The following is a 15,548-nucleotide window of genomic DNA, read 5'->3' as shown; positions in this document are numbered from 1 at the left end:
TTAGTTTCTTATGTAGTACTTTAACTTGTCAGTTATTTTCTAGTTTAGGACGTGTGTGGTCAAATCCCCTATATGTACTAGACTTTGTTTTATTATGAAAGGTGGTGTTTAATTTATGCTTAAACTTTCTACTATGTTTTCTCTTTGGTGAGTAACCAGTTCCATATCTCCATTTCTAGCTTAAGTTAAGCCACTTGGGTGGTGTTCTTTGGATCCTAATTTGATCTCAGGTGGTGTCTTTGTATCCTCAGATCAATTAGGTTGCCCAACGGGTGTGATTGCGTGGTTTTCTCTGTATCGTAATCTACCGTTGTTAGCTCCGTTTGAAGTTCCAATCCGTTATCCCACCCAGGTGTACATCAGATCGGGTGTTTGAAAAACCTGGTTCCAGGTAGGGAACTGGTTCCGGTTTTCGGGTATTAGCGGGTACAAATCGGGTCCGGTTCGGGTACTAAAATGCATACCATATCCGTACTCTATGGGTAGAGTCGAGTACGGCTTTAGATATTAAAACCTGGGTATAAAATAAATCAGTTACGTTTCGGGTCGTGTTCCGGGTTTAGTTTTTTTTTTCATCTCTAATTAGATAATAGAATAGTGATTTTATTAACGGCCAAGCCCAAAGTAACATGGGCCACATAATAAATGGGGATCTGAGCCCATGGCAATAACCTAGCTACATAAACCACATATCTTCGGCATTTCTAACATTCAGGCAGGAAAAGAAGACAACAAGAACGCCGCCGGCTGCAGCTCTCATTTGACGAACGAACACCATGGTAACTTATCTGATCTTTCTTTCTTTCATCATCGCTAGATCTATCATCTATTAATCCTGTCTAACACAACATCTCTTTGAAATTTTTTTTTTCTGAATATCGAAATGAAGTTATATGTTTAGGTTTTAGTTCAATTTATAGTCGTTCCTGCATTTGGTATTTTTAAGGGTTTTACATATTACTTGCTTTATTCGTTTCGTCTCGTGTTCTAATAATGCTTTTGCTTAGGCGTTTTTAAGTGACTAATTTTGGTTTCATTTCATCTAGGGTTTTTAGTGGTTATTTGATAATGATGAGTTATAGATATAACATATGGTATTTTTGTAGTTAGCTGATAATTTTTAATTACTGTTTTGATAATAAAATTTCATCCCTAAAATTTTCAAGTTCTAGATCAATCCTGCCTGTTCTTATTACAGAACTACAAGCAAGTTTGCACCATTTTTACCAACATAATAGGTTTTTAAGATCATTTGATCTAGCTTAGCATTTGTTTTGTTTTTCTATTCATTTTTTTTCCAAGAGTCTTCATTATGTCTGCAGCTTAGTATTGTTTAATTTTTTACATAAACCACTATTTTCTCATTTTAGCTATGCTTGTGTATAATCAGTGTTTCAGAAAGCTATGGGTTAGGGACTACTAGCGGTTAATAGGGATTAATCGGATTGTAATTTATTTGTAATTCTTCAAGTGTGGATAAAGAAATTAAAAAAATATATGCACACCAATTTTTATATATAGAATTTTCAATTATAACCGATTTGTACTAAATAGCGATTGATTGAGACCAGTCGGTGTTTTAGGACTAGCGGTTATTTGGGGATTAATTGGCGACTAGATGGAATTCTTAAAACAATGGATGTAATTGAAAACATATGTGTTTGACATTGTCACTATAGTTGTTTTTCGGTTTTTTAATGCACATCATTTTCATGTTTGTGTTTTATCTGCAGCCGTCACACAAGACTTTCATGATCAAGAAGAAGCTTGCAAAGAAGCAGAGGCAAAACAGGCCCATTCCCCACTGGATTCGCATGAGGACCGACAATACCATAAGGTAGCAACACTTTGTCATAAACATTGATAACTGAAGTTACATTGGTTTCAGTCAGTTAATTGTTTTTACGCACTTATTGGTTGGTTCAGGTATAACGCCAAGCGCAGGCATTGGCGTAGAACAAAGCTTGGATTCTAAGGTGGTTTTGGCAGTTAGTCAAATTAAACCAAGAATCAGATTGTTAGTTTTGTTTTTAATTAATCAGACTCTTGTTGGCCAACTATGGCTTCTTTTGATGCTTGACCTTTAAACCTGGATGGTTGTTGTGCATGCTTTTGATGTAGTGATTGAAAGATTATTCTGGTTTTTTTATTATCTTTTGAGAAAAATTGATGTTGCAATTAAAATAAGCTCACAGGACAATTACTTGTCACTATCAAAATCTAACATGTTTATAAATGATAACAATCCTAATCAAGCCATGCTCAGTCAAGTTTGCTAGCCTATTTACCTATTACTAACCCTGAATTTTGTGGCAGCATGTCACTGCTTTGTAAAAAACATAATTTTTGTAGTGACAAAGATGTCTCAAAGTCAACAGGTAACCATCTTGTGGTCAGTAGATTAATTCTTTAATGTGTTACGATGAAAAAATTGAGGTCCTTCTGTAGTTAAGATAGTCGAAGCTTTCATGTTTGATCTTGGGGGCTTGTGTCTGAAACCGCGGATAATATTAAAAGTTGTACATTCGTTTAAGGGTGCACATAATCGGGTTGTAACATCCCGAAATTTCTAAAGTAATATTTAATATATTATTTTGTCGGGTGAAATAAACGAGTTAGTGGAACGATAATAATAATAGTAAAATATGAAGACTTAGTAGGATAATTAGATGGGATTAGATATGGACCAAAAGGAAATATGGGCCTTTGGTCCATGGGCTTAAGGGAGTATAAATACCCCCTTAAACCCCAATCCTTTCCATTCCATCCATTTATCCATCCTAATCTCTACACACACCCGAAACACACACAACCCGAACCAAGATCCAAAGGCGAGGACCCGAGCTCGTTGGTGCTAGATCGTCGTGACGAACCAAAGTAACAAGACCAGCTCGTGTTAGTAGTTCGACTCATTTGCGGTACGTTTATATCGAGAACATGTTCGTTTAGGTTTGGATTAGTATAGAAATGATAGATCGGTGTTTGTATGGTAAAAACGAATCCTACAAAGCTAAACTTACTGAAAATGGTTAAGATTTGATGGGTTAATCGATTGATAAAAGAACCCGTAACCTATATGCCTAAATCGCACCCCTTAAACATCGATGTTAGGCCGATTTGATGGTTGGGGTTTGTAGGCGCTGGTCAGACGATTCCGTGGATACCTAAATCGAGTTATTTGGTTAAGAAACGAAGATGATTAAGGACGAACAGTAGCTGCAGCCGACAACTTCGCCTGCAAGCTAAGTTCGCCTGATGAACTTCGCTTGCAAAGCTAAGTTCGCCTGATGACAACTTCGCCTAAAAGCTAAGTTCGCCTGATGACAACTTCGCCTAAAAGCTAAGTTCGCCTGATGACAACTTCGCCTAAAGCTAAGTTCGCCTAAGGTTTAACTTCGCCTAGAGTCAAGTTCGATTAGAAAATAAATTAAAAACGATAAGTAAAAGTAAGTTAATACTAGGCCACCAGATTAAATCAGGCGAGTATTGATACGTGTAACTTATACAGTCAGCCGAGCTCAGTTAAAGAATGGATTTACAACTATCGGAGGAAGAAGCAGAGTTCAGGTGAGTTTCTAGCCCCATTCCTTGTTATGTTTTCGGGGCTGTGTGCATACTCGATGTGTTGTTAATACATTTATCCTAAGTGATAAGTGTATGCCATATGTGATATATGTGATGGATATGAATGATTGCTTGTCGGTACGCGAATGATCTTCGGATATTGCGCGTACTGTCAGGTTAAAAATAAAGGTACGAATGTTATATATCGAAGATGTATGAACATTACAAATGAATACTTGTCGGGGCGTGAACGATCTTCGGATATTGCACGTATCGACAAGGGGTATGGTTGTTAAATGAATGATGTAAAGAACGCCTAGAGTGTTCTTATGCTATAATGTAATTATTGTATATGTGAAGTATGTGTATACAGGTACACGAATGGTATGTGAGTTCTACGTTCGACATAGTAAGTTAGGATGGCAAATCCCTCTAGCTTCTGTCGGACATAGACTCGGCTGGTGATGGCGTAGTTAAGGACTGCGGGCCTTATTCGTAATGTAGATGATAGATGTAAACGTAGATAGGGACGGTGGGCCTTATACGTGTTACAGATAATAGACGACAACGTAGTTAAGGACTGCGGACCTTATACGTATTATAGATAGGCATCAGCATAGGAAAGGACTGTGGACCTTATACGTGCTGTATTTGTATTGTGGTAGCATAGGGGAGGACTGCGGACCTCGTACGCGCTATGGTTTAGGTTGCAACATAGGGAAGGACTGTGGACCTTGTATGTGTTGTGGATGTAGGATGGCATAGGAAAGGACTGTGGACCTTATACGTGCTGTATTTGTATTTTGGTAGCATAGGGGAGGACTGCGGACCTCGTACGTGCTATGGTTTAGGTTGCAACATAGGGAAGGACTGTGGACCTTGTACGTGTTGTGGATGTAGGATAGTATAGGGAAGGACTGCGGACCTTGCACGTACCATAAATGGTGAACATAGGTAAGGACTGCGGACCTTTTACGTGTTCACGACCTTGAGTACATGTATAGACGGCGGACTATGAACGTACTCTCGATAGACTGAGGTTAGTGATTGTAGATATGTATGTATGTATGGTAGTAAGTATGTATGTAGAACAGAAGGGTAACTAGTTAAGTATGGATATGTATCTTCGGATATGTATGTATGTGTATGTATTGTATGGCGTCCGATTAACTAGAACTCACTCAGCGTAGCTGACTTTTAGTATGCACGCAGGCGAGTAGAATGAGATAGCTAGCTTGAGCGGGCACATGGTGGGCGAATAGGAGACTGGCATCTGAAGACTCAAGATGTTTTAATGTAATTGACGTTTATTTTGAAAGACAAGAATGTTTAATTAAGGCAATTTTTGGATTGTTGTAACGTTTCATGAAAGTTTTTATATTCCGCGAAAGTTTTAATTAACTCTGATTTGTAAGAACTGTGTTTATGAGTAAATCCGACGCTAAAGTAAGGCTACCGGGTTTGGGGCCTTACAAGTATTGTTAAAAACCTGAACCGGTTCGGAACCTGAATTTTCACACTGGGTAGAAAATAGGACCGGTTCTAGTCAGGAACCGGGTCGGTTCCGGACCCGAACTGATAGCCTGAAATGCCAACTTATAGGAACCGGGTAGGGTAGGAACCGGGACCGAGTATTACGTAGAAACCGGTTTCGCCGGTTTTTTTTGAAATTCAAATAAAATAGCCGTTACAAACCGGTTCCAACGGCTATATAGCCGTTTTTGACCGTTGGAACCAGTTTTTTTTACTATATATAGCTTACCAACATACTATAAATAGCAATGTGTTGTGTGTTGTTAGTTAAACCACTTTCAAAACTATAAAACACACTTTAAATCACAATTAAGGTTAAACCGACAAGAAATGACAACTAATGACGACGTTGTTATGGTGATCGAAACAACACGATGCCCCGATGTTTGGGTTCATTACGATTTGTGTGTCATGACCGACGCACAAGAGATGGCTCATTGCAAATATTGCGAATTTCGTCGACCGTTGCGCCCGCAACATAGTTTGCTCCACTATATCGACCAAGTTCGCTAGTTGGTGTGTTTCCTCTTTGCCTCTTCGATGCCGATTCACGAACCACATTCATCAAGTTTATAAGTCGGTCCTTGCACGGCCTACTAGTAGTTGTTTTTTTTCACAAAAGACGATCTCGTGCTTGGACCATACATTTGAAAATAATGGTCATAAAGGTCTTGAAGGTTTTTGTTAAACTTTTCCTTCGCTTCCGTCAACAACTTTGGGTCGATCTCGTGCATACCCATGTTGTCGAATATTTCCTCGATCGTTGTCTCAACCCCATGAACATTCCAATAGGGTTTAAAGCGGCGACACAAGTAAAGACCGGCGGTATGTTTTCAAAATATTTTAAGAACTTTTCCTTCATTACCGCAACAATATTCTTGAAGAGTTTGTTCTTCTCCTCAAACTCTTTAAAAGTACAAGACATGTAGTATAATTCTTGCAAAACCCAACAACTAGTAAGATAATAGACTCCCGATAACTTTGTTGTTAAGGTTTTGAACACGTCAAGATACTCCAACAAAAAACCGACATTGACCCAAACACTTTCGGGAAGCATATCGGCCTCGCGTACGTCAACAAGATTGTTATGAAAACTTTGTAGAGTTTGGCGTTGGGCAAAAGCACACTTGAGCATATGACAAGTTGAGTTCCAACGGCTTGAAACGTCCCAATTCGGCCCCAAATACTTTCTTTCAACCGATTTGCAATAATTCTTATATTCAAGATGTCTTCTTTTACCACTTTTGAAAACATCTTGTAACATAAGTCTAAAGAATTTTAAATCGTCACAAATGTTTTTCATTGTCGAGACCTTTTTGAACAACCAAGTTGATGATATGTGCAACACATCGAACATGAAAAAATCCCCATAACAAGGTGATGATTATTTAACTATGCAGTTAATGCCAAAAAATAGCGGATATCGGTCAATGACCGATATCTGAGATATCGGTTATTGCGGTGGGATAGCGGTGGGATAGCGGTATATATATACATAACACCAAAAGTTATCTAACAATAATACTTAAGTCTTAATACCAAAATCATAAAAGTCAATAGTTCAAAACACAAAGTAACAATATTTTTAATTTAAGACATGATTTAATCACTTAATCGAAAGCCATAATTATATAAGCATCAGCAGCGGCCGAAGAAACGGGTATCGGAGATGAGCATCAGCAGCGATTGAGGTATTTTTAGGGCAATAAGCTGATCGTTCAATAATAATCATAATGAAATTAGCTATGGGCTTACAGTTTGGGCCAAAAAAAGTAACAATAGGGTCAAAAATATTAAACTGATAATCTCACAGCTATTTCCGATATATCGGTGACCAAATATCGGTGAAATAGCTGTAAATAGCGCCGCAAATATCGGAACCGCTATTTGGACCGCTATTTTACCGCCGGACCGATAACCGCTATAGCACCGCTATTGATAGCATAGTTATTTAATGATAAATTTTTCGGCCGCCTTAGTATTGTTTGATGCGTTGTCAAAATAAATCGAAAATATTTTATTTTTCAAGTTGTAAGTCGTTATAACTTCATCAAGCAATTCAAACAATTTTTCGGCGGTATGTGGGAACGTGAAGTTTTCAAAAGCGATGGTGCGTTTCATCAATTGCCATGTCACCGGATCAACCCAATGAGCGGTGACACATATGTATGATTCGGGTAACCAGTGTGGTGCCGACCAAACATCGGCAGTTAAATTAACCATCACTTGTAAAAAATGAAAAAACTCGATTAACTCTTTTTTAGCACACTCCCACAACTTTATACAATGACGTCTTAAGGTAGTACGACTTACATGTGTGTATCGCGGTTGTAGAGTTTCTCGAATCAACGACGTCAAATCCGGGTCGTCAAAGTGGTTAAACGACAAACCTCGTTAAATAACGAACTTTGCCATTCTATCTTGAACTTGATTCGTGTTTCAACGAAATAGTGTACCATCTTTACCCAAGTCAACTTGATCGGTTGCGCCAATGCCTTTCAAGGCCTTGCAATATGGCTTCTTGATGTGCTTTCTCAAAGTCGAGTTGGAATCGTGCTTTAATTGTGTTCCACATAGTTTGCAACGAGCCTTTTGATCACCATCAACATTGACAACCAAATCCCAATTCTTCCATATGTCTTGGTTGCGGTTATGGTCGACTACCGCAAGAACTTGTGGGTCATCTATGGCACGAACGGGTTCAACAAAAACATTCTTCTTAGCCTTGTTGTTAGTTTTTTTGTTAGGTGCCACAATATTATTGAGTCGGATGGTCGGGTTTGCTAAACGAGAAGTATTTTAGTTTGTTTTTGAGTTTGGTGGTGAAACAAGTGGTGGAAAACAAGTTATATATAGGTTTCGGGCATCAAAAAAGGTTGGGCCAGATCTACGCCAAGAAAAGCATGTACATATGTTTTTTAATGAAATGTCTGCGAGAAAACAAACACTCTGTAGAAGCTCATGTCTGCGTGTGTTCTTCAAGGAGTAGATATAAAAGCTCCCGCATAGCTTTTTTAAGAAAATAAACACGTAAGATCATTCCATTTATAATGCTTGAACTCCAATTTACAAACTTTGATCTGGTATTTGCCATCAAATTTTTATATTATCTTTTTTGCTTCCTCAATTTTAGGGGGTGTTTGGGCGAGCTTTTAAAATTACCTTTTTGCTTGTATTTTTAAAAAGGAAAATCAACTTTTGAAAAGCTCCAACTTAAAGCTTTTAGAGTAGCTTTACTAAACACATATTGCTTTTCAACAAGTAAATAAACAGGTTTTAAAAGGTCAGAAGAGGTAAAAAACAGGTTGGGCCAGATCTACGCCAAGAAAAGCATGTATATATGTTTTTTAATGAAATGTCTGCGAGAAAACAAACACTCTGTAGAAGCTCATGTCTGCGTGTGTTCTTCAAGTAGTAGACATAAAAGCTCCCGCATAGCTTTTTTAAGAAAACAAACACGTAAGATCATTCCATTTATAATGCTTGAACTCCAATTTACAAACTTTGATCTGGTATTTGCCATCAAATTTTTTTATTATCTTTTTTGCTTCCTCAATTTCAGGGGGTGTTTGGGTGAGCTTTTAAAATTACCTTTTTGCTTGTATTTTTAAAAAGGAAAATCAACTTTTGAAAAGCTCCAATTTAAAGCTTTTAGAGTAGCTTTACTAAACACATTTTGCTTTTCAACAAGTAAATAAACAGGTTTTAAAAGATCATCCAAGCACCCTCTTAGTTTCACTTTCTTACCTTTTGATTCATCAACTTTGATGTAACATCCTACTTTTGGTTATAATAATAAAATAAATTTCGTCTATTTTATATTGGGTCGTTATCGGTTTAGATAAATAGAATATGAGTTGGACTTGTGTTGGTTAAATGGATATGTGATATGGACTTGGGTTAGAATGAAAGAAGGAAAGACCATGGGCTTAAGCCTATGATCCATAAATATATAAACCATAATTACCATTTGATCACTCATTTACACATATTCCATACACCACCAAAACACATACTTAAGATCTCTCTCTAGTTCTCTCCTTATCTACCCGAACCAAGAAAGAGGAATCGATCCCAACCCGAGGTAATAATAGTATGATGTTGTATGAGCTTAAACCCGTTAGATATAATCGCGAAACGACGATCCGACACCGTTAAACCGTTTAAGTCATGAGATCCGGATGGAATCGGGTATAAACCGAACCTAAGATGAGCTTAGGGATCACCCTAGCTCAGATCTGGATCGAACGGAGCGAAAAACGGTGAAAAACGAGTTAAAACTCGTTTTTCCGGCGGAGGCGCCGGAAAAGATACGAGGATAAGAGGAATGTCAGAGAATATTCTGACATTTTCTGACCTAACCCTAATTCGTTAACAAGGAGTTAACGAACTAGGGGTGATTCGCCAAATAATTCGTTAAAGAAAGCATAGCGAACTAGCTTCAGTTCCTGTTCAATTCGTTAAGGGAAAAAGATAACGAATCACCCTTGATTCGTTATAGTCATTCGTTAAAGGAGATAACGAATTGGAAGGTTCAATTTGTTACATGGACTGAATCGCTACATGAACTGATTCGTCGAAGGACCAGTTCGTTATAAGATCCAGTTCGTTTAATAACCAGTTCGTTAAAGGGTTCAACTCGCTACATGGACCAGTTCGCTAAGATAAGCCAATTCGTTAAGAGCAATGTAACGAACTAGAAGTTTAACAAAATGACAGAATGGTCCCTGAACTTAGAAAAAAAATGATTTAATTACAAAGAAGCCCTTTTAACTTTTAAGTAGCAAATTAATTAATGATTCGAAATGCTAATGGAAAATGTGATAAGACAGTTAATAGAAATAAAATTTTTCCAAGCTGACCCCAGCCAGGGGCTCTGCCCCTTTGACCCTGCTAGGGGCTGCCGCCTCGACCCCGCTGCCAGGGGCGCTGCCCCCGGACACTCGTTTGTTGAGGGTTACAATTGGACTAGAAATACGATATGGATAGTGATAGTAATTAATATGCGTAATTGTTAGACAGTTAGTCGTGCACAGCTAACGAGGGGAATAACCGTAAACGGTGAACGCAACCACATTTAGGTGAGTTTCTAGCCCCACTTCTTTGTTATGTTTTCGGGACTGTGTGCATTCTCGATGTGATAGTTAATACACTTACCTTAAGTGGTAAATGTATGCCTTGTACGATTTATGTATGATGATTTATGTATATATATGATATGTGAAAGATGTATGTAAGTTAAGATGTTAGCACATGAACGATCTTCGGATAGTGCATGTACTAATAAGAAAGGTACGCAAAGGCATGTAGAGTACAATATACTAAATGTAGGGAACCGGCCCTAATAATGTCGGCGAATTTAGGGAACCGACCCTAATAATGTCGGCGAATGTAGGGAACCGACCCTAATAATGTCGGCGAATGTAGGGAACCGACCCTAATAATATCGGCGAAGGTTATAGGGCGGAAGGCTCTTTAAAATGTATCTGTATGAATGAAAGTGTGTATGTTAATATGAAAGTAAGAATGAAAGTACGTAAGTATGTAAGATAATAGGAAGGTATGTACCTTCGGGTGCATATGTAAATATGTGAATGTATTGTACGTTGCCTGATTAACTAGAACTCACAGCGTAGCTGACTTTTAGGATGCATGCAGGCTAATCGACTGAGACAGCTGGCTTGAGGGAGACACATGACAATACTGAAGAGGCTGGCATCTGAAGATTTGTCGTGATGTTTTGATACTATGTTTTATGTTATGTTTTTAAAAGACAAGTTATGGATGTTTGTAATGGATGGTTGACAGTTTATATTATTCCGCGAATGTTTTAATTAACTATGATATTTAGAACTGTGTTTATGAGTAAATCCAACGTCAAAAGTGGTTACCGGGGCCTTACATTTGATAATAAAGCTTTTTCCTTAATATCACACGACTTTAGCCACTAAATTTTTAGTCTTTCAACTTTGGCAAAAATAATAGGCCTATTGGATTTTAATAATCCAAACTTTTCACCGTTGGCCGGCGTTTAGCCGAACTTAATATACCACAACAGTCCAACTTTCAAACTACTGGCCGGCAACAAGCTTTTCATTAACGGGGTTAGATCTCGTTAGTTTTTGCTAACGTGGTACCACTTACATGAATTTTTTTATTTATTCTTTTTATTTAGTATTACGCGGATTAAACCAAGCAATACTAAATAAAAATAAGAATTAAAAAAATTCCATGTTAGCGGGTCCACGTCATCAAAAACTAACGAGATATAACCCCGTTAGTAAAAAACTTGTTGTTGGCCAATAGTTTGAAAGTTGAGACTCTTGTGGTATATTTTCAAAGTTCGGCTCAGCGCCGGCCAACGATGCAAAGTTTGGATTATTAAAATCCAATAAACCAAAATAATATTATACTTTAAACTTTTAAACTGTCAACTTTCACCATGAAACTTTTAACGTTAAGACATAGCCAGCAATTGGGTGTGGTTGGGTGGTCGACAGCCACATGCCCGACACCCTGCTATGCCTGAATTTTTTTTTTTAAAAGAAAATTATATATATTTTTATTAAAACAATATGTATATTTAATGTTTAAACTCAATTTAACCACTAGCTTGATTTAGTGGCAAAATTGTATTACTATCAACCAAAAGGTTATAAGTTGTAGTCTCATTTAACACGCGTTTAATCTTATTTTTATACAAAAAAATTTTAAATAACTCAAATTATAACCAAGTAAACCTATATAAAATTAAATTATTTAAACATAACAAAATACTAGTTTTAAGTAAGACTCATTGACTCAAAATCTTTTTTTCTTTCTTGGACGCAACATCCGCGTCACACAACACGCGGATAGAAATCGAAAAAAATAAAAAGGGATGGATAATTGAATTGAGCACACTTATTTAGACCTTCGTTTGACCGCCTATTATTTTCTTATCTGATCGATCTCTACTAGGTGTTGGGGTTTCCAGAACCCTCTTTCATGGCTACCAATAATTCTTCGCAACAATCAGGTTGGTTTCTTTTATTTAATTCTAATTCGCTTTTCATATCATCTATTATTATTATTTGCCGCTTTTGTAATTGTCATCGATCCATACATCCTGCTAGGCTCTTTATCGTTTTCAATTATTTAGAGCAAGGAAAGGAAATTATGCTGCTGGCTGAATTCACTTAATTAAACCTTCAAATCTGTGTTTGTTGATTTATTGTGTGGGTTCTAAAGAGTTTAGGCCTTCTAATCTAACAGTTTTTAACTCAATAATTCTTTTTATATTTTCAAGTTCTTTTTGACCCTAGTATAAACAGATAATTATGATAAGTATCACAACTTGTCCAAAAAATAAACAAAAATTAGCGAAATTCTGTCTGCCAGCGGCTGCGGAAGGCTCGTGGCCGTAGCAGGGTTGGCGGCAACTACAAAGTGTAGGCTAAACAATTATTAACGGGTCACGAGGTTGGTTTTGTCTACACGGTCCAACATCCACGGTTGTAACTAGCGAGATAATAATCTTATTACATTGGAGGGTCACGAGGGTGGTGTTTTTGTAGGCTAAACAATTGGGGTTTTCTCAATACTAAAACTTCTTTCGAGGGGATCTTTTAAACTGATGGCTAATTGGGGCTTTTCTGTTACTGTAACGGATCATTCGACCCACTGTAACGGATCTTCTAAACTTGCAGTTTCTAGTGATCTATCATCTCAATTTCTAAACTTTATAAGTCTTTAAACAAAACTTGATGCTTTCTTGTCTGATCTTTCTGAACCTCAAAAGGTAACCTTTTGTTTCACACAAGGGGAGTTCGGTTCATCTGTGACTGCATTTCTTTCTTTAGACTGTGCCTTGACTATATATAAGTTCATCTCTTGCAAACAATGGTGAAGTTTTCTTTGACTACCTTTCACATGCTATTTCCAAACACAACCTGATAATGATATCGCAGATTATGCAATTACTCGACATAGATAAGCATTCCTTTTTATTACTCGTTCAAATTTTCTACCTTCTTTTATTCTGGTATTGACTAACTTACTTCAAATTAAAAATACCTTTATTCGAGGCGGATGACTTTTCATACATATTGGTTAGGGTCATTAACACTTTGGGTGTAGTCTTTTCGTTGACGATGCTGTAAGCTACATTATTTGCTAATGATAATCTCATCACCCCTAAAGCCTGTCGATCCATCAAATCCGAATGCACATCTACCATGTATTTTGACTTTTGCCCAAATGTCGGCTGATGTAACTTTTTTCTGATACATGTAATCTTCTATTTGCATCTTCCAGAAACTCGAAATTGTGCCTATCAAACTTGTCAATCTCAGTCTTCCAGTTTTTCGCCAGATGTCTAATTAAACGAACTGAGCCTGAGCTCGGTTACCACTTGTTTGGTGAGTATCAAGGCTTGTTTAAGAAAATATAAGAAAAAACGAAACTGCATTAGCCGATCCGCTGCTGTTGATTTCTGTTTGACTAGCGTTAGACCAGTGGCGGCAGAAGGCTGGTGGCGTGAGTTTACTAGTATCGGTTTCCCCTCTTCTTTCTAATTAGTCGCCACACGTAACATATCTTTGTTTATATTCAATTATCATCGTGAGTTTACTAGTTTCGGTTTGATAAAACCAAATGTTTTTCTCTTCTACCCACTACCCCATTCTATAACGTACATCTAAATTTTAACCTTCGACAGGATATTTGTATACAGATATTTAACCAGAATTATACAGACGGGTTGAGTATTTGAGTCACGGGTGGCAGAAAAACTATATAACTACAATATTCAGTTATTATACCAGTACAACACTATATAACTACAATATTCAGTTATTATACCAGTATAAACATAACACAATCTTGCATAGTACATCATTTTACATATCTGTCATGTATTAACATAAATATATATTCTTTGACAACTCAGGCAGTGGTCCACCTCCCAAACCATGGGAGCGAGCTGGTGGGACGTCTTCTGGTCCCGCTCCTTTTAAACCACCATCTGCAGGGAGCACAAGTGATGTAGTTGAGGCTTCGGGTACTGCAAGACCAGGTGAAATTGTTAATACAAATGATACAACTTCAGCAATAAATAGAAATACACTTGGGAGACCTGTACCCTCTAGGCCATGGGAACAACAACAGACATATGGAGGTAATTACTATTTTATCTTTAACGGGCTTACTGCCTAACTTAACAAAATTACCAAAGCTTGGTCATTTTTTTTTAATTATTTTTGATAATCAATTTTTTAGCCCAGAAAAACCATCAAAGCTTTGAAAAAGTTTTGATTTAATATAACCAACTTTTAAAATAATTGAGTTAATGCAACCATGGTTTCAATTCCTACCTTTACAGTTTACACTAAACTGGACCATTTGTTTATCTTATGTATCAGGTGCGGGTTATGGTTCCACTTTGGGTTACAACTCTGGTTATGGGACTGGAGGTTATGGTTCTTATGGTGGAATGGGATCTTATAATAGTGGCTTATATGGAAACAGCATGTATAGAGGAGGTTACGGTGGCATGTATGGTGGAGGTTCTGGTGGCATGTATGGTGGAGGAATGTATAATAATAGTTATGGAATGGGTGGTATGGGCATGGGCTTGGGCGGGCCGGGCGGGCCATATGGGGATGAGGATCCCAATAATCCATTTGGCGCGCCTTCACAACCTCCAGGATTTTGGATTTCTTTGATGCGTGTGGTAAGTAATTTAACATTATTATGGTATATTCTAGAACATTAAAGTCTAATGAAGCTAGTATAAGTTCGCATGTGAATCTTATAACTTATCTCTTGATGTGTTCAGATGCATGGAGTTGTAACAGTCTTTGGGCGAGTAGCAATGCTGATTGACCAAAACGCACAGGCATTTCACATGTTCATGTCGGCCCTTCTTCAGGTATAATCTAAATTTTTGAATAAAATGATGTGGGCTATAAACTAAGGCATCACTTAGATTGACCCACTTACAATAATACTGTTTGCAGTTGTTTGATCGGTCGGGATTATTATACGGAGAGTTAGCCAGATTTGTATTCCGAATCTTGGGTGTTAAAACAAAGCGTATCAAACCTGGACCGAATGGACCCCATGGTCCTCAAACTCAAATCGAGGGGCCGAAAGGTGCACCCGCTGGTGGTTGGGATGGTGTATGGGGAAACAATTGATATTTGTTGAATGAAGAAACAGAAGGAAGGATTGCCTGTATGAAGTGAAGAGGTGGAGACTAAAGTGGTGTTGATAAGGTGTTTGGAGATGATGGCATAGTATTTTTTTTTACCCTGCTTGAGTAGTAATCTGTGATATGTAAAAGAAAGAGTTTGATGAAATTGGAATGAAAGTGTCTAAAACCGTATGAAAGTGTCTAAATAAGCGTATAAAAATTGTATGAAGTGCGTTTGTACTGAAGTGTCTAAAAATTGGGCTTAAGCGTCTAAAAG

At 37.5% G+C, this 15,548-nt stretch overlaps 2 protein-coding genes across 2 annotated transcripts; both read left to right on the top strand.

The window, feature by feature from the left end:
• Positions 1 to 773: 773 nt before the first annotated feature.
• Positions 774 to 2,078, top strand: LOC143624144 (large ribosomal subunit protein eL39x-like). The gene is made up of 3 exons (XM_077094871.1): positions 774 to 779; positions 1,734 to 1,837; positions 1,927 to 2,078. Exons 1-3 carry the CDS (start codon positions 777 to 779, stop codon positions 1,973 to 1,975), a joined length of 156 nt encoding a protein of 51 aa, XP_076950986.1. The 5' UTR covers positions 774 to 776; the 3' UTR covers positions 1,976 to 2,078.
• A 10,006-nt stretch (positions 2,079 to 12,084) lies between these two features.
• On the top strand, positions 12,085 to 15,500 carry LOC143624183 (peroxisomal membrane protein 13-like). The gene is made up of 5 exons (XM_077094906.1): positions 12,085 to 12,119; positions 14,031 to 14,254; positions 14,499 to 14,809; positions 14,915 to 15,007; positions 15,096 to 15,500. The coding sequence occupies exons 1-5, from the start codon at positions 12,085 to 12,087 to the stop codon at positions 15,273 to 15,275; spliced, it is 843 nt and encodes a 280-aa protein (XP_076951021.1). The 3' UTR covers positions 15,276 to 15,500.
• Positions 15,501 to 15,548: the final 48 nt, after the last annotated feature.

The sequence above is a fragment of the Bidens hawaiensis genome, unplaced genomic scaffold, assembly GCF_021521415.1.
Source record: "Bidens hawaiensis isolate Kalapana, Puna unplaced genomic scaffold, B.hawaiensis_p1.1 tig00003698_1, whole genome shotgun sequence".
In the NCBI taxonomy this organism is placed as follows: Eukaryota; Viridiplantae; Streptophyta; class Magnoliopsida; order Asterales; family Asteraceae; genus Bidens; species Bidens hawaiensis.
This window is presented reverse-complemented; position numbering and strand designations above follow the sequence as displayed.

Coding starts and splice junctions, on each gene's coding strand:
- LOC143624144 (XM_077094871.1), top strand. Junction 1,838..1,926: donor AGGACCGACAATACCATAAG/GTAGCAACACTT, acceptor TGGTTGGTTCAG/GTATAACGCCAAGCGCAGGC.
- LOC143624183 (XM_077094906.1), top strand. CDS start 12,085: ATGGCTACCAATAATTCTTCGCAACAATCAGGTTG. Junction 14,810..14,914: donor GGATTTCTTTGATGCGTGTG/GTAAGTAATTTA, acceptor TGATGTGTTCAG/ATGCATGGAGTTGTAACAGT. Junction 15,008..15,095: donor TCATGTCGGCCCTTCTTCAG/GTATAATCTAAA, acceptor TACTGTTTGCAG/TTGTTTGATCGGTCGGGATT.